At 41.0% G+C, this 20,124-nt stretch overlaps 1 protein-coding gene across 2 annotated transcripts in view; it reads left to right on the top strand.

Annotated features, from left to right (window-relative positions):
• The window catches only part of nars2 (asparaginyl-tRNA synthetase 2, mitochondrial), an 85,673-nt gene extending 70,422 nt beyond the window's left edge, over positions 1 to 15,251 (top strand). For both annotated transcript variants that reach the window (XM_078545688.1, XM_078545689.1), the window contains exons 12-14: positions 229 to 326; positions 12,610 to 12,636; positions 14,887 to 15,251. In XM_078545688.1, coding sequence (XP_078401814.1) covers positions 229 to 326; positions 12,610 to 12,636; positions 14,887 to 15,031 — 270 coding nt within the window. In that variant the 3' untranslated portion in view covers positions 15,032 to 15,251. The remainder of the gene's footprint in view (positions 1 to 228; positions 327 to 12,609; positions 12,637 to 14,886) is intronic.
• The last annotated feature ends 4,873 nt before the right edge of the window (positions 15,252 to 20,124 follow it).

Below are 20,124 nucleotides of genomic sequence, written 5' to 3'. Positions count from 1 at the left end.
ATTTCTCTATAGGGCAGCATTCTTCAATCTCTCCATTTATCTAATATTCTGTTTTTCTATTCCTCCCACCAAAGTAGAGAACCTCACATTTCCCCACATTATGTTTCATCTGCCAAATGTTTGCCCTCTCATCTATCTGTATCCCTTTGCGGGATGAAGTAAATTAAAATGTTACTTTAATTTCAAATACTGTGCCATAAAATGTTAACATTATGTATTGTCTGTTAGGTGGCAGCAGTCGATCTTCTGGTGCCTGGAATAGGAGAATTATGTGGCGGAAGTTTGAGGGAGGAGCGACTTGATCTTCTGCAATCTCGCTTAAAACAGTAAGTGTTGAAACAAAAGCAGTTTACTTTCACATACAGAAAGTGTCAGAAGTATGTTTCTGACTACCCATTTTGTTGGATAACGTGGATTTAGCTGTGACTCAGGCATGTACATTCATTAATTTTCATAATGTGCCGCTTCGGAAAAAAGTTACCAATCATGCTTGAATTTGCTGACTGGAACATAAAACAGGATTTTTTTAATTCAAATGTGACAGGAACAATCTGTAAACCTACAGGATTACCACAGACTATTAAATAACTGCTTTAAAACAGTTAAAATGTAGGCATGTATAAGGTCTCGATATAAAAACACAAGATTTGTATTTAATTTGTTGTATAGATGTGAAGTACAAATTTGCTCACCATGGATTTATTCAAGAACTGTGGTAGTTATGCTTCATTTTATTTTACAGAAGGAGAAGCTATTCCATATCTTGAGGCATATAGAGGGCCAATTTCCATTTTTTCCCCTTCCATCCTTTATCCCAGATATACCACATGGCTCTGCATACACGTGACAATGTGTAACGTCAGCTACTGTAGGTTCGAACATTCAATCAAGAGGCAATGGGTGATGTAGTAATTTGGCTGCATTTTCATTTCAAGATATTATAATCAAGTTAAGATTAATGGAATGAAAATTTCACCTCGGCAGGTAGTACTCAATGGATTTCATCCTTGTTTCTAGTGGGCATGTGCCTCTGGCATAAACTAATGAATAAATTTAATGCAGAGTGCTTATATTGATATAGTCAGCAAAATGTTTGTTGTACGAAATAGAAAAATTCAGTGATGCCTTAAATTGGGGTTATGGCGCTTTGGGGAATGAGTGGAAATTTACCTCTGAATTTTGGCTACGGCAAGCAAGAGTAGCTTATGCAGCTATGGCTGTTTAAAATAGAATAATGTTAGAATTTCCTGACATCCCTCACCTTGACTACAGTTTTTTTAATCATGCAGCGTGTCTATTGAGTTTGAACATGGCATTCTCCTCTAGCTCTAAAATTTGATATTGATAAATCTGAGTCAGCAATACTGATTTCAATTGGCTAGCTGAAATCAGCACATATGTTATATCTTAACTCTGCCTTTCTGTTGAGTACATTTGAGTGAGAATAGATATGTAATATCAAGCTTTGGGTTGCCTTTGACTCTTCAGGGTATTTTTGAAGAATTACTTCAGGCATATTAATGAAGAGCACTGAAGGATCAAAGCAATGAATCTGGGGTGTACATCAGTTATAGCTGTGTGATTAATGTATCGTCCTATGCATTCATTAGTCAAACCACTGATACATCAAGTAGATACGTTGAAAGAATCCATAATGTTACTTTGTGTATAATGTTATGAATGGTAAAGTAGGACTTTCAGGACAGAATTTTCTTTAAAACATACACATACTACCCTCGCAACCCTTAACATACCCATTTTAAAGGAGCGTTATCATCTCAGTGGACAGATGAACAGTTATTGAATTTTCACACTATCTGAGCTCTTTCAGAACAGTGACAGTAGTAACCACTGATTTTTTTTCAGTAATGCAGTTTAAACAGGACCCTCTCCAAGCAGCTGTAGAGCAATGAAACCCTCCGAGCTCTTAAAGTTAAAATGAAAGGTTCTTTTACATGCGCAAATACTGAAATGTGAAACAGAAATTCCTGATTGCCCTCATGTTTGTTCGCTATCTTCTATCTTTTTCAATAGATAGAATTCGAACAGGAATAAAAGAAATCTGCACCAAATGGTCCTTTAATTATGATAGTGAAAGTAATGATTTCTATTGGTGCAAAGTGATATAAAACAGTAGTGGTGTTAGAGGTATATTGTTCATTAGGACAGCTGTGAAAATGTCTTAATTCTTCCAGAGCTTTACAAATCTCATGTACCTCACTCAACTGTTTCAGTGCAGCATTGCTAGAGGCCTGGAAGTAGATTACCTATACTAAGGAACCTTAGTTAAAGATGAAAATACAAAATATTTGGACAAAGAGAAAATATTTTGAAGCAGTCAGTGGAATTTTCAGCAAAGAAATCTGTGCTTTACGTGGTCTTTCAGAAAATTTTTGACAAGTTACTATTCAGAAGACTACTTGGGAAGATTAAGGGTTGTGGAATTAAGGGTAAGGCAACAAATTGGATTTAAAAGCTGGTTAAAAGGTCAGAAACACCACCTTAGGGTGGCTAGGAATGGGCAATCAATTCAGCCTTGCTGGTGTCATCCACATTGAGAAATATTTTGGGGAAAAGGGCAATTTGAGTTTTTGGAAGTGGGTAGCAGTGTTCCACAGGATTCTATTCTTGGACCATTTCTGTTCACTCTGTACAACAGTGGTTTGGATACCAGGCTAGGGGAAATTCTGTTCAAATTTGGAGATTTGATGAAAATAGGTTTAGTAAATAACTCTTGGGATCACAGGAGGGAATGTTGATGAGGCGTTGAATGAATAATAGTGGATGGAATGTAATGTCAACTAGTGTGAGGTGGTATATTTTGGTTTAAAAAACAATAGTATTTAAACTTCTGAAAAAGCATGAGGTGAAATGGCAGAGGGATTTACAGGCGGTGGGGTGGGTGGTGGCCAGGTTCAGAACACATTAAAAGCATCATGTTAAGTGGATTAGACCATTTTAAAAAGGAAACCTGGTTTTAAGACAAGAGGAATAAAGTGAGATGTAATGGTGAATTTATGTAAAATTTAAAATACTGCAGTGTTAGGTTTTGGACTTCACATGATAGAAATTATGTTGAGACAATAGGAAGGATACACCCCAGAAATTACTAGGATGTTACTTGGTATGATGCAGACTTCGAGTTGGACAAAATTTGGAGCTGAATTTGCTCGTAAAGAGATGGTGAGTGATTTGAAAGGAATGTTTGAAATTATAAAGGGCTGGACCAGAGTGGATAAAAACAGACTGCTGCCAGTGTTTGAGCAGTCTACAGTTGGAATATGGTTATAATAAATGGAATTGATTTAAATGGGAGCACAGGGGAAACTTTTCTATAAAGTTTTGTAAGGCTGTACAGTGCATCGCCGGAGCTGGTGATTGAAGTGAAGAGTGTGTAAACGTTTATGGATAAGTTGGAAGACTGGTGGACGGAAATGGAGATAAAAAACATAGGAATAGGATAGGTGCATGAAATTTTGATTGCTACTCATCTGAACATAAATACATATACTGACTGGTGCTTCTGTGTTGTAATTATGCAAAGGCACGTTATGGTGCTTTTGTTGTATACTCCTCATCACTGCTTAATCATACCTAAAGTGCAACATCCTCTGTTTTATATTGTAAATGCTCACTTGTCTGCTGTACATTTCTGGTATTTTCTTCTTTTTGATCTTAGATTAACTACACTTGCCATGTTTCCATTTTGTTTTGCCTAACTGTTCATTGGCAATGCCAATGCTTTTGTTCATATTCCCAGTTTAAAATAAAAGGCTAGATATTCTGGTGGGAGAGCCAAAATTCTTCTGTGATTTTGATTGGAGGTGGGTTCTGTAGTTATGCAGTGTAAACTAATAGCCTAAGGTTTTTGCCTCAATATAACTACCTGTTAAATTGTTCATTAGCTGTTTTTGTGCACAGCTAGGTTTGGAGATGTGTATGAGTTCCTGGGAGTTGCATTCAACAAGTCCCACAGGCATAGTAGACCCTCTGACTGCTGAGAGCAGGTGTAGCTTCTACTTGGATTCCTGAGATGCCGCAAAGAATGAAAGGAGCAGGAACTGATAACCTTAGTAATGCAACCCCTTTGTTGCTTGGAGGGAATGAAATTTTTTTTAAATTTCATGACCCCATCTCTGGCATTCAGAATGGGGTCACTGACTGACCAAAGTAGAGGAATGAGGTCCAGCCCTTTGAAAACCTCCACAATCATCTCTTCTGCTAATCTTAGAAACTGATCAGTACCAAAAATGTATTCCGTGTAAAAGCTGTATCGATCTATGGTGCTGTTTAAATATCTGACATTAAATGATTACTGTTGCAAATTTCAATACTTTTCACAGCGCAGATTTTAATTACTGACTGTTTCTTAGGTCAAATATGTCTATACAAATTTATTAAAGGTTACATAGAAACATAGAAAATAAAAGCAGGAGTAGGTCATTCAGCCCTTCAAGCCTGCTCTGCCATTCAATATGATCCTGGCTGATTCTCTATCTCACTACCATACTCCTGGCTGGTTCTCTATCTTAACACCACACTCCTGCTCTCTCCCCATACCCCTTGATGCCTTTAGAGTCCAGAAATCTATTTATTTTCTTCTTAAATATATTCAGTGACTTGGCCTCCACGGTAAAGAATTCCACAGCTTCACCACCCTCTGAAGAAGTTTCTCCTCATCTCCGTCCTAAATGCCCTACCTTGTATCCTGAGATTGTGACCCCTTGTTCTAGACTACCCCAGCCAGAAGATACATCATCCCTGCATCCAGCCTGTCCAGCCCTGTCAGAATTTTATACACTTCAATGAGACCCCCTCTCATTCTTCTAAACTCCAGTGAATACAGGCCTAGTTGGCCCAACTTCTCCTCATATGACAATCCTGCCATTCCAGGAATCAGTCTGCTGAACCTTCGCTACACTTCCTCTAATGCAAGTATATCCTTCCTTGGGTAAGGAGACCAATACTGCACACAATACTCCAGGTGTGGTCTCGCCAAGGCCCTGTACAGCTGCAGTAAGGCACCCTTGCTCCTGTGCTCAAGCCCACTCGCAATGAAGGCCAACATGCCATTTGCTGCCTTAACTGCTTGCTGCACCTGCCTGCTTCCATTCAGTGATAGGTGTACAAGGACACCCAGGTCCAACTCGTACGTCAACATTTCCCAATCTATCATCATTTAAATTATACTCTGCAATTCTGTTTTTCCTACCGAAGTGGATAACTTCACACTTATCCATGAAATACTGCATCTGCCATGTATTTGCCCACTCACTCAACTTGTCTAAATAGCCTTGAAGCCTCTTAACATCCTCAGCACCACTCACATTCCCACCTAGTTTTGTGTCGTCAGAAAACTTGGAAATATTACATTTGGTTCCTTCATCCAAATCATTGATATATCTTGTGAATAGCTGGGATCAAGCACTGACCCCTGCGGTACCCCACTGTCACCGCCTGCCATTCCGATAAAGACCCATTTATTCCTACACCCTGTTTCCTGTCTGCTAACCAATTCTCAATTATCTTCATTGAGCTGGGATTGCAGATGTCCCAGACTATAGGGTGATATCCCAGGAATTCAATGAATTGCAGAAAAGTTGCCAGGCCTGTTTGAAGCAATGACCCCTGTCTCCAACAGAGCTCCTCTGAAAATCCTGGGAACGTTCCTTCTAGAGAATGTCATGGAACATTCTAGAAGGATGACATGTTTTTAAAAAGAGAAGACAGTTTAAAATATCAAATTTGTTTTTTTACTAGTTTTTTCAACACAATTAATTCTGGTTGACTTTACCTCCCCCTTAAATTATATTCATACCCTTCCCTTAAAAAAAAATTCTAATCACGAGCAGGCCATTACTTTAGTACATATATCACCTGGTCAGTACTGAGCCATACAAATGAAAGCTACAGATTCTACCTCCTATCTGACTGACTTTCAACTGAATTATTTGCAAGCTTGTTGCACGTAGATTCAGCACCAGTGGGCTGAGGGAAGAGAGAAATCAGCCAAATTTCCCTTTTATATGTGTGTTTAGGTGGTCATGAGGTCAGACTTGGTTTTGACATTAACTTGGCCGACATGTTAGTGGACTTCCTTTTTATTCATTCATAGGATCTGGGCATCACTGGCTTCACCAGCACTTAATTGCCCTCGAACGTGGTGGTAAGCTGCCTCCTTGAATCGCTGAAGTCCTTGTGGTGTAGATACACCGACAGTGTTGTTAGGGAGAGTGTTCCAGGATTTTGATCCAACGACAGTGAAGGAACGGCGATATATTTCCAAGTCAAGATGATGAGTGGCTTGAAATGGAGCTTCCAGCTGTTGGTGTTCCCATACAATTGCTGCCCTTGTCCTTCTAGATGGTAGTGGTTGTGGGTTTGGAAGGTGCCATCTAAGGAGCCTTGGTAAATTCCAGCAGCGCAACTGGTAGATGGTGTACACTGCTGCTACTGTGCATCGGTGATGGAGAGAGTAGATGTTTGTGGATGGGGTGCTAGCCAAGCGGGCTGCTTTGTCCTGGGTGGGTCAAACTCCTTGAGAGTTGTTGGAGCTGCAGTCATCCAAGCAAGTGGAGAGTATTCCATCACACTCCTAGCTTGTGCCCTCCGAGATGGTGGACAGGCTTTAGGAAGCCAGGAGGTGAGTCATTCGCCGCAGAATTCCTAGCCTCCAACCTGCTTTTGTAGCCACAGTATTCATACGGCTAGTCCAGTTCAGTTTCTGGTCAGTGGTAACCCCCAGGATGTTGATAGTGGCTAATTCATCGACAGTAATGCCATTGAATGTTAGATGGTTAGATTCTCTCTTGTTGGAGACATTCATTGCCTGGTGATTGTGTGGCACAAATGTTACTTGTCAGCCTAAGCCTGGATATTGTCCAGGCCTTGCTGCATTTGGACATGGACTGGACTGCTTCTGTATCTGAGGAGTCACAAATGGTGCTGAACATTGTGCAATCATGAGCAAACATCCCCACTTCTGACCTTACGATGGAGGGAACGTCATTGATGAAGCAGCTAAGGATGGTTGGTCTGAGGACACTAGTCTGAGGAATGCCTGCAGTGATGCCCTGGAACTGAGATGGTTGATCTCCAACAACCACAGCCATCTTCTTTTGTGCTAGGTATGACTCCAACCAGCAGAGAGTTTCCCCCGCCCCGGTTTCCATTGACTCCAGGTTTATTAGGGCTCCTTGATGCCACACTTGGTCAAATGCTGCCTTGATGTCAAGGGTAGCCACTCACCTCACCTCAGGAGTTCAGCTCTTTTGCCCATTCTTGACCCAAGGCTGTAATGAGGTCAAGAGCTGAGTGATCCTGGCAGAATCCAAACTGAGCAGGTTATTCCTAAGCAAGTGCTGCTTGATGACGCTGTTGATGACTCCTTCCATCATTTTACTGATGATTGAGAGTAGACTGATAGGATGGTAATTGGCCGGGTTGGATTTGTCCTGTTTTTTGTGCACAGGACATACCTGGGCAATTTTCAACATTTGCCAGGTGGATGCTAGTGTTGTAGCTGTCATGGAACAGCTTGACTAGGGGCGCTGCAAGTTCTGGAGCACAAAGCCCATTGCCTTTGCAGTATCCAGTGCTGTCAGCTGTTCTTTGATATCACATGGAGTGAATTGAATTGACTGAAGACTGGTATCTATGGTGCTTGGGGCCTCCAGAGGAGGCCGAGTTGGATCATCCACTTGGCACGTCTGGCTGAAGATTGTTGCAAATGTTTCAGCCTTATCTTTTCCACTGATGTACTGGGTTCCCCCACCATTGAGGATGGGGATATTTGTAGAGCCCCACAAATATCCCTACATTGTGGAGCTTCACAAATATCCCTACTATTGCTGGCAATGAAGCTGCAAAAAGCATTAGTCAGCATGATCCTCGGAAGACAGGAGAAGATGGGTAAAGAGAGAACACTGCAACATCTAAAGAGAATATTTGCTAATTTTAATACATAGGTTTGAATTTTCCAATCAGCTTTGCTTATAATAATGGGTTACTGCCAGCATTAAAAATATGCTACTTGAAGACCCAAAGAATAAAGCTTAGTTCATCCTTATTGCATTGCTTGGCTCCCAAATGCTGCTGCTTGTTAGTCCATGTGGAATTGAAAACCTTTTTGTTAAAGTTCACTGTCTCCACAATTACTGTATATTCCATGATTCTATTATCAGCTTTTTGACACTGTTTCAGAGTGCATCTAGATTTGGCAGCCATTGTCAAATTATTGAGATCTTTAGGCATAAATTATGGATTAACTTTTTGTATAGATAAACACAGTATTCAAATTATTATTCTGTTTTGCTGTATGAGAAATTCGTTGTTGCTGATAACCAATAATTCTACAAATACTCATGCTTGTGATCTGGTGTCATTTGTAAGGAAGATGAAATGTGTTATTGCCTGCTTGTGTGTTTCCATGCTGAGCTTTAAATTGAGATATAGGTGGTCAAGATAACTGCAGGTAAAATATTTCTGACAAATGCAACAACTTCCTGCAGTTCTCTCCTTTGTGGTCACTTAATTTTAATTTTAATTAAATATTTTCAAACATCTAAATAAAACTGCATTAAGGAGATTGTAACTGTGTGAGCAGTTATTTTCCCTCTGGTATGGGTATGGTGGTTTGAGTGGCCACCTTATGTTCCATAAATCTTTGTGTTTCTATGGGTACTTAAGCCATTTATGGTTTCTACAACTTCCTTCTTTTGAGCATGACCTGTGCGTAAAGAACCCTCCTGCAGATTCCAGATGATTGTTTTCATTCAGGCTGAAGTAAGGTGTCCATGCTCCATTAACGGCCAGCAGGGGAACTTAGTGTGCATTTACCAATCGGAATTGAGTTCCCCATAGCTGGCCTTTTTTGCAGACTGATTGGAAGGAGTGTCTTTAAATTGGGTCATATGGTCTTCAATCAGATCTATGTTTTTAATATCTTTTCATTTTTTGGTATTTCCAATATTAAATTGTGCATAGAGCAGACAAAAGAAAAAGGCTGAATAGGTCAAGCCGCTCCCCATTAGAGTTCAGAAGAATGAAAGGTGATCTTATTGTAACATAAAAGATCCCGAGGGGGCTTGACAGGGTGGTTGTTTGGAGGACGTTCCTCTTGTTGGGGAGACTCACACTAGGGGGCATATTTAAAAATAAGAGGTCTCCCTTTTAAGACAGATGAGGAGAAACTTTTTCTCCCAAAGGATCATTGGTGTGTGGAATTCTCTCACCCAGAAAGTAGTGGAGGCTGGGTATCTGAATTTATTCAAGACAGAGTCAGGCAGATTTTTAAAACGAAAACAAAAATTGCTGGAAAAGCTCAGCAGGTCTGACAGCATTTGTGGAGAGAAAGACAGAGTTAACGTTTTGAATCCTTATGACTCCTCTTCAGAACTAAAGAGAAGTAAAAATGTGGTCTCTTTCTTTCAGGTGCTAAGGAACGCAAGCTCCAACAACTCATTGATACCAACGACCCTCCACTCCTCCTTCTCGTCCCTCTGACCCCATCCCGTCTTCTAATACCAGCCCCGGCTGTGTATTCACCATACCCCCTGACCTTCCCTTCTCTGATGCTGAACGTTCAGTACTCAGCAAAGGACTCAGTTTCATACCCTCATGCCCTCAGCTCAATGAATTCCGGGCTTAGCACAATGCTGAACTCTTCTTCCACTGCCTTTGTCTCCGTCCTCATTTCCTTGGGCAGGAGTCCTCCCCCCGTTCAACGGATCCCTTCACCCGCCTGCAGTATTCTCCTTCCACCTGGACCCCTCACTCTGGCCTCTTACCTGTTCTTGATCTTTTCATTGAGAACTGTCAGTGTGACATCGGCCATCACAATTTCTCCGCTCCTCTCACCCACTCTAACCTGTCTCCATCTGAACTTGCCACACTCCGTTCTCTTGGGTCCAACCCTGACTTTGTCATCAAACCTGCCAATAAGGCTGGTGCTGTTGTTGTCTTGCGTACTGACCTCTACCTTGCAGAGGCTGAGCGCCAACTTGCAGACACTTCCTCCTACCTCCCCCGGACCATGACCCCACTGCCGAACATCAAGCCATTGTTTCCAGGTCTGTCACTGACCTCATCTCCTCTGGTGATCTTCCCTCCACAGCTTGCAACCTCATAGTCTCCCAACCTCGGATGGCCTGCTTCTACCTCCTCCCAAAAATCCACAAACAGGACTGATCATGTCAGCTTGTCCCTACTCCACGGAACTTATTTCTTCCTATCTTGACTCCATTCTCTCTCCCCTTGTCCAGCCTCTTCCCACCTACATCTGCAATTCCTCTGATGCCCTACATCACATCAACAATTTCCAGTTCCCTGGCCCCAACCGCTGCTTCTTCACCAAGGATGTCCAATCCCTCCACACCTCCATCCCCCACCAGGATGGTCTGAGGGCTCTTCGCTTCTTCCTTGAACAGAGGCCTGAATAATCCTCATCCACCACCACTCTCCTCCGTCTGGTTGAACTTGTTCTCTCACTGAACAATTTCTCCTTAAACTCGTCTCACTTTCTCCAAATAAAAGGTGTGACTATGGTTACCTGCATGGGCCCCAGATATGCCTGTCTCTTTATGGGGTATGTGGAACATTCCTTGTTCCGGTCCTACTCAGGCCCCCTCCCACAACTCTTTCTCCAGTTCATCGATGACTGCTTTGGTGTGGCTTCATGTTCTTGCCTGGACCTGGAAAAATCTATTAATTTTGCTTCCAATTTCCACCCCTCCATCACTTTCACTTGGTCCATCACTGACGATTCCCTTCCCTTCCTTGGCCCCACTGTCTCAATTTCTGGTCATAGAATGTCCATCAATATTCATTACAAGCCCACTGACTCCCACTGCTACCTTGACGGCAACCCCTCACACCCTGCTTCCTGTAAGGACTCCATTCCATTCTCTCAGTTCCTTTGCCTCCGTCGCATCTGTTCTGATGATGCCACTTTCCAAAATAATGCTTCTGACATGTCTTCCTTCTTCCTTAACCGAGGTTTCCCACCTACGGTGGTTGGCAGGGTCCTCAACCGTATCCGACCCATCTCCCACGCCTCTGCCCTCACACCTTCCTCTCCCGCCTAGAACCATGATAGGGTCCCCCTTGACTTCATTTTTCACCCCACCAGCCTCTGCATTCAAAGAATCATTCTCCACCATTTCTGCCAACTCCAGCATGATGCCACCACCAAACACATCTTCCCTTCACCCACTCCCCCCCCGGTTGGCATTCTGTCGGGACCATTCCCTCCGGGACACCCTGTTCCACTGCTCCATCACCCCGGCACCTTCCCATGCAATCGCAGAAGGTGCAAAACCTGCCCCTTTACTTCCCCCTCCTCACCGTCCAAGGGCCCAAACACCCCTTTCAAGTGAAGCAGCGCTTCACTTGTACTTCTCTCAATTTGGTCCACTGCATTCGCTGCTTCCAATGTGGTCTCCTCTACATTGGAGAGACCAAATGCAAACTGGGTGTTCGCAAGCGTGGCCCGGACCTTCCTGGCGCTTGCCATTTCAACACACCACCCTGCTCTCATGCCCACATGTCTGTCCTTGGCCTGCTGCAATGTTCCAGTGAAGTTCAACGCAAACGGGAAGAACAGCACCTCATCTTCCGATTAGGCACTTTACAGCCTTCCGGACTTCACATTGAGTTCAACAGCTTCAGATCATGAACTCTCTCCTCCATCCTCATACCTTTTTGATCCCCTTTTTTCAAATACTTATTTTTTAATTTTTATATTTTTTCCCACCTATTTCTATTATTTTTAAAATGTATTTCCATTCATTGTTTTATCCCCACCTATTAACCTATTTTGATCTCTTCTCCCACACCGACCCCTTCAACCTCCCCTGCCCCCCCACCCCCACTAGGGCCATCTGTCACTTGCTCATCCTGCTTGCTACCCTTAATGTCATCATTAGCACCTCCTTTAGCCAGTATCACCACTATCAACACCCCTTCGACCTTTTGTTTATGACATCTTTTGCAATCTCTCCTTTGCCTCCACCTATCACTGGCAGCCTACCCAGCTTCACATGATTTTTGTTTGGCAAGTGGGTCGAGGGTTATGGGGGCAGACAGGAAAGTGAAGCTGAGACCATAACCAGATCAGCCATGATCTTATTGAATGATGGAGCAGGCTCAAAGGGCCAAATGGCCTACTCCTGCTCCTAAAACACAAAGTTGCAAACCTTTCCACTTGCGACAGACTATACTTAAAATGGACAAGCAAGAATACAGTGTATGCTTCTATTAAAAAGTAAATAGTGATTTTGCTATTAATAGGCTATATTTTCAACTGATGTGGCACCCAGATTTAGCTTCAGTGTGTTTTACTTGATCTTAGACTTCAGTCAGGTGAATGAGTGTGGGGGCAGGAGTTGGTTACTCACAGAAGGGGAAGGAAAATTTGGTTATAGATTGGCACTGTTCAATATGGAAGAGGTCTTTTACCTTTTGCTTACAACAAAGGGCACTTAAAATGGAGAAAAAATCTGTTAGACTTTGTGAAAGACTAGAAGAATTCTTTGCAATCTTATTAAAGTTAAGAGGCAAAAGATTTACCCCCATATAGTAATTAATCTAACTGATATTTTTCTGTTGCAGGCACGGTCTTAAAGAAACTTACCAATGGTAAGCAGTTACAGTTTTAAATTGAATACTCATAAAATTATAATTTGTAGTTCTGTGGATCTTATCCCTGAGCTTTATTTTTATTGCAGATTTTCTGTAATGTCGGAACTTTGTCTGAAGTCCTGAAATTGGCTTCAATCTTGATGTCAATTCCTCACCTTCATCTGCTTACCACCCTCCAACCCACTACCTTTACCCACATGCCTAAGGAAAAAAGCTCTTCCTTTGCTTCATTAACTTGCGCTCAGATTCCAAGCCCCCCCACCCCTCCCCTCTGGTTATCTGCCCATCACAACACTCTGCCACTGTGAACCAATTAAATGGCTCCCTCATATCTCCCTTTGATATTCTCATCCCCATAAAGTTACTCACCATCTCCCATTCTATCTTTGTCATTTCCACCCACTCCTCACTCCATCCCAGCACAGCCCCCATCCCTTGCTCCTTTAAGTCAGAGGGCTGAAAATCAAGTGCACGTAATGCATAGCTGGCCCATTCATTCACTGCCAGATTTGGCTTATCCATGTGAAGCATCACCATGCCTTGGTTGTCTCAGTGAAATTCTCTTTCTATAAGATTGGAGCAAGGCCAACCTTCCAGTCAAAGGCATCTATTCTCCATGACATTTCCTCCTGTCATCCCTTTCCTCCACTCTTGTCTCCAATACCAAATGTGACATGCTCATGAATTTCTTCATCTCTAAGATTGAGACCATGTGACCATCTACCTGTGCACTACCTCCTCATCTCACCCCAGTTTTCCACCTGTTTTAGTTTGATCCCCATGACTTTGCAGTTTCTCTCCTGTCATTCTCCCTGAACACTCCAAGCTAATTTGTTCCATGAAAGTAGCCTTCGACTTCCTCAGTCCGCTTCTAACTGAACTCTTGGCTATGTTAGCTGATATTGTTAATGGATCCTTTGCTCGGACACTGTTCCCCTTGCTTTTATCTATCGCCTTGGCAAAGCTCCCAAACCCTGCCACTGAGTCCTTCTCCTTCTATAGCCACTTGCTCAGGCTGATTGCATAAACCTTGATATCTTGTCCAACCAACAACTGATTTTCAATGCCCCTACATGTTATCCATCATCAAGATTGCTTAATTCGACTATTGTATCTTTTGAGTGATGCATTGTCTATTTCTCTCTTTATTTCATCGATTTTTACTCCTGCCATACTCTCCCTCTGCCTCCTGTAAAGCACGGAGATGGTTTTCTGCATTAGAGGGATAATAGGCATATAGGTGGTTTATCTCTGCGATAGGTGCTTAGCCAACTCAGAGAGGAATTTTTATGGCTTTTGTACTGTGTAGAGAATCATTTTCATAATGGTTTTGGTCTACATGACCGTCCTTGTTTTGAAAACCCTCTATGGCCTCACCCCTCCATATCTCTTTAAGCTCATCCTGCTCTGCAGCCCTCCGATATCTGTGCTCACCTAATTCTGGCTTTTTGAGCATACCTAATTTTAATTAAACACTGTTGGTGACTGTGCCTTCAGCTGCCTTGGCCCTAAGCTCTGGAATTCCCTGCCTAAATCTCTGCCTGTCTACCTCACTTAGTTCCTTTAAGACTCTCCTTAAAACCTATCTAATTGACAAGTTTTTGACCATCTGCCCTAAAATGGCTTAGTGTCCAAGTTTGCTTTATAACACCCCTGTGAAGCACCTTGGGGAGTTTGTGTTAAAGATGCTATATAAATATAGCTTTTTACATTACATTAAATCTTTATTTGTAGTCATCTACCTTTGTTAGTATTTACAGTTACAGTCACACTTAAAAAAAAAAAGAGATGAAACCCAATTCAAATAAATGGACTCCTAAATAACCGGTTACAATACATAAATACTTAAGCCGCATGTCGTATTTTCTGCTGTGTAGCAGCATTGATGTGAGCACAACCCTAAAATATGTGATCTCGACTTGTTTTCTCCAATTTCTATTTCCATGGCTCAACTAAATAAATAAATCAGTTACGTGTGATGGATATCAGTAGCTTCCTGTACAACATACTTCGGAGAATATTTGAAAAATTGCACCATGAATGCTGCAAAATGTTCTTCAAAAATAAATGCACAAGTGTAATTTAATTTAAAATCTTTTGACCCAGCCATAACCTCACCAAGTAGCTTTCTTAACAAACTGGATATGCCCCTGTTGTATCCAACTCTGAACTGGAATTGACACACTGCAACTAAATTACAGAATGTACGTAATGCTTCTGCTTTTTAAATTCACTCATCTCTTATAGGTATGAGGAACTTCGTCTGTTTGGATCAGTGCCACATGGAGGATTTGGATTAGGATTCGAACGATATTTGCAATGTATCTTGGGTGTTGAGAACATTAAGGATGTTATTCCATTTCCAAGGTTTTCGCACTCTTGCCTCTTATAAAGCATAGAGGAAAAAAATCATGTTTTATGCTTAAATTTTTCAAGAGAAGTTGAACCTCGCAAATTTAGCAAATAAGTGTGTTCTTGAACTGTACAGTATTTTAATCAATTCTTAAACATTTACATGAAATGGATATCTGTGTGACCTGAAATCAGAAACGAGGAAGGTGACCTATCATTGTAACCTGAAACAATGTGAAAATAAAAGGAATTTAAATGAAGTGAAAATGAAAATTCAAAGCGTCTTTTAGCAGTAGTTATTGTACACCTTTCTGATAAATGCTGGATAAACACTCCCATGACGTATCATTTTTATATAATTAAAAGACTGACTATATCTGAGAGCCGTTCTTCCAAATTTCTTCAGATTTGGTAATCTTTGTCCTCAATTAGTAAATACCTTTGGTAGCAAAAGAAATTAACTTCTATTTCTCTTTCAGCAAGGCCATACTCAGATTAGTGATGATCATTTTGTATTGCTTAATTTGGACCTTATTGTAGTGGAATAAATGGTAATGGCATCAAGTTTTGCTTAAATGAAGTGTATGGAGTGTATAATGTTCAGATATTGAATTTATTATACTATTTATCACTTTTTTAGCTTCATGCTTTGTTGGTACAGAGTCACTTATACTGTTGTGCTTTTATACCAATTGGATTTATTCTGTGTATAAAGTAAGGGTGCAGATTGTACACAATGCAAATTGTAGCAGTATTTCATTCCCACCAAGAATAGTCAAAGCATTTTTTCTGTTGGCTGCCTTTGGACTAAGATTTATAATTATGGCAACAACAGTGGTTATATAATGGTGTTTCAAGAGGCTTCAGTAACAAAAATAGATGTCTGGCAGTGTAGGATAAAAATTGGGGGAAGTGAAATAAAACATCATCCAAAATGTAAGATTTGCAGAGGATTTTGAAGGAGGGAAAAGCAGGAACAAGGTGAAAAGGTTTAGTCAGAGCATTCTACAAGGTGACACCAAAATAATTGACGACTGTACTACTGAAGTTGAAGGAGAGGCAGGGGTGAGTGCAAAGGAGGCTGGAGATAAAAGTGCAGGCAGAGTGTGCCAGCAAACAGGGTTGAAGGAGGTTACAGAAGCAAGAAGGGATGAACCATGAGGATTGCTAAATGGGGATTATTTTTGAATTCCATATATAATGGTTGGAAAGCTAAAAAAAGTGATCAATAATAGGGCTCATAGGAAAACAGGACTTGGATGAACAGGATGAAGGTATGGGTGAGTTTGGATCCCACTAGAACACTGGGATCTGTCGAGGAGGCTGTGGGAGGAGAGGAGTCTGGAATTCAGCCCGAAAAGGCAATTGAAAAAGGAGTTGATAGGATGCAGTAGGCAGAATGGACTATTACATGACACAGACCCATATAATTTATTTTTACTTTCATTAGTTATTGTTTCAACATTAAAATGGCTGCCTTGTCAACTGGGATAGGTAATTTAAATCCACTGAAATTAGCATTTGATATCGGAGACTGTTCCAAGATTACATTTCCTGGTGTACTGTTGGATAAACTTAGTACAGTACAGCAGAGAGGATTATTAACCAAACATTGTTTTGACTTAATCCACTTTGCAATATAAACTGGATTTGTTTATCTGAAATAATTTGCATAGTTAACTGAAATTACTTGTGTAATATGCAAATTATAATAAGGTATTGTTTGCTCTCAGCACCAGCCAAAGGTCCAACTGTCGATCTTGGAAGTAATTTGAATGGGCTAATTGTGGCAAGTTGTTGTCTCACAGGTTTAAATACTTTATATTTCACTTTATTCCCTGCTTAAAAGTGACCAATTGCTCATTAAGTAAATCAAATGTAGCTCTCCTAACTGGTCATTTGGCTATGCAATATATAGCTAATCCATGTGGAAGATTCCAAATTACTTATTTGGTTTGCACAGTTAGTTGACCTTGACAGGGTGGCAGAGGGCACGTGTCTCTTGGTCTTAAACTTTTACGGGTTGAAGAGCAGGCAAATCAGCCAGAATTCCTGCTCCTGATCACCACCAAGCAACCCTCTTTGAAAGTGCAAATGTGAACGTTTAGGTTATGGATGGGGCTCAGCTGTGATCCATCTTAACAGCCAACACTTTGTTTGCACATGAATGGTCATTTGTGAAAGATACAGCAGAGTAACTGTTAGCTGTAGAAACATAAATGGAGATATCCTCAGGAAACGGGGGTGGTGGGGGTTGGGGAGGAAGGTGAAAAACATTGTCACTTGATATTCTAGCATTTGTGCAATACACATGAACATACATTTAATATCCGATAACTGGAATATTTTTATACAATTGAGAGCAGTTCAGTTGAAATGGTACAAATAAACAAGGCTTGATAAGACCAGATACAAAAGACTGGAACTCCCCCCCATAATTTGGTCACCACTGGGACTGTCTGCTGAACGGACTCTCTTCAGTTTCCCTCAGGAAGTTTTATTAAGCATTCAGGGTGAGCTCCCCAAGCTCTCCATTCCTTTGACTCATCGTCATGTACACGGCCAAATTCCACCCCAAATTGGCATTAGCTGTCTATATCCTCTGTTCTGAAATTCCCTCCCTAAATTGGTCTCTCTTTCCATCTGTGTCTCCCCTCCTAAAAGTCAACCTCTGATGTTTTTAAATCACCCCTCTTAATCTTTCTTCTTTTGGCTTGATATCCATTTTCCTTTTTATGTCTGTCATTCATCGGGATGGTTTCTGCATTAAAAATGCTATATAAAAGCTATTCTGGGCATCTCCTTTGGGGAAACGGGAAAGAAATATGTTTTGCAGCTTATGGAATATACCAGCCATTTCTTGTCAAAAATTTTAGCACAATATAATCTCAGGCCAGTACTACTAAAGGCATTGAGCCAGCCCCACATTTACATTGACTTAGTTACAATGTCCTTTGTTTGAAATCTGGCAAAGGAAAACCTGCTTTTGGCACTGAGGAAACAAGACCCACAAGATGGAGATTCAGTGGAAGGTGGTGATCTTGGCCGGATGCAAAAAATTCTACACCGTTGCTCAAATGTTGCAAGATGTTCAATGATCTTACCAGATTAACAAAGTGGAGGCAGATTTCAATTGTTTTGTAATATGATGTATGTGTACATTTAAAGAGGCAATCCTAAACTACTGTCCATCACTATTCGCCACGAGACAGGACACTATGTATAATCCCATGATTGTAGACAGAATACAGCAACTGCTGTACAGGTCAGACGTGTCTACCTAGCCTCCCAGTTACCATGTTCTGTATATAGTCTTATCTTCAAATAAAGAAATGACATTATTGTTTATCAATCCTTCTTGTATGGTGGGTACATTTACAATTAAACAGAGGACTGCAGCACATTGTTTTCCAAATGAGAGCCTTGGTAGTTGGGGTGAAGATGTTAGGAGATAAATGAGTTGATGTACTCAGCAAGAGGGGTCATGATGCCTGGACTGATGGATGGTTTATTTGTATACAGTTTAAAAAAAACAATGGGGATTTAAAACTTTTGTTGAAACCATGTACATTCAAGCACTTGTGTATAAACCTTTACCAAAGTCCAGTTTGTTTCCTTTATGTTGTACTTCAATGGCCACCTATATAAATATGGTTCGAAGTTGTTTTAATTTTAGCCTTACATTAGAATTTGTTACATTCTAGACTCAATTTTAGTTGTTTCTTATGATAGAAATGTGACATTTAAGTTCTCATTGAAAACAGAGTATTTTATTAGTTCAAAACAACTTGCATTTATATGGCGCTTTTCCCAATCACTGGACATCTCAAAGCACTTTACAGCCAATGAAGTACTTGTGAAGCGTAATCACAGTAGTAGCGTATGAGAACTGGTTATATCTTAAATATTCTCTAAGAGAGAACGCAAGGACAGAGTGAGTAAAGAATTATATATAATATACAGCCCAGAACCAGGCCATTAAGCTCAACTGGTTTGTGCCACTGTTTATACTGCACAGGAGCCTCCTTCCAGCCCACTTCACGTATGTTTTCATTGAAGAGGAGTTCAATCCTGGCTGTAAACTTAAGAGCTGATCGCATGGGAATATATAAAATAGAGGAATGGAAAATAAAATAGTGAGAATAGGACAAGGAGATGGATTCAAGCTAGTAAAGGATAAATTGAGATTAAATGTCAATACAAACGTAATGAGTGGTAGTAGAGATGACAATCCTGAAATCGGACGAACAGTTTGATGTTGATATGGAAATTCAGGAATTCCCTTTAATGTTCCAAAATTAACCTGCGACTGTCTGGAGTTTCGACTCTTTGCTGGCGTGATTCCCCAGGTATAGGCGTAACCAGCGCAAAAGTTTAAGCGCAAATTGCGCTTTATCGCAACTAGTTTGTGATATTTTGTGCTAGTTTCGTAGCTACCTAGCTATGTGCTCTAGTTTAGATATGATGATTGGCCACCAGGGTGGGGTACCAGAGAGCTGCTGGTGCCTATCCTCAACACCCCATAAGAGACAACACTCGAGAGTGGAAAACTGCGGAGGAAAGGAATTTTTTTCTCAATATCCACTTAGAAAACATTCGTGCTTTCCAGCGGAATGTCTGCCTTGTAGCGTCTGACAACAGTAGCCACTTTAAAACTGTTCTGCAGAAACCAGCCGGTCTTGTTACATAAATCAATACACGGAACAAGTCTGTCACAACTATGTTTACAATCCTAGTTTGTCTCAACACTCAACTTCAGCTGACTACGCCCTTTAAAGGTTAACTTTACACCAGGGAGTTAAGTGTAGTCTTAACTATTCTATAGTGATGACTAAATTGGAAATTGCGGGAGTGTTGTACTCGACCATGAATGGTCTTTAAATGTTATTGGCCCTTGGGTTTTAATTTCACTGTCCGCATATTTGAAATGTCAAGTGGATTAAAAACTTAAGTCACTTCATGCCGTAGCAAAACCTCATTGAATGAGGTTCTTAGTGTTGAGGTCTCTCCCTATCCTCTATCATAAATCTCTCTTGGCTTGGCTTTCCAAAAATAAGCAGCAAAATTCCATTCCCCAATATACCTCACCAAATCTCTTAATTTAACCTATATAATGCAAGTGTTTTATTTGGT

Source organism: Cetorhinus maximus, chromosome 7 (assembly GCF_964194155.1).
Source record: "Cetorhinus maximus chromosome 7, sCetMax3.hap1.1, whole genome shotgun sequence".
NCBI lineage: Eukaryota > Metazoa > Chordata > Chondrichthyes > Lamniformes > Cetorhinidae > Cetorhinus > Cetorhinus maximus.
Note: the sequence above shows the minus strand (reverse complement) of the source record. Positions and strands in the feature narration are given on the sequence as shown.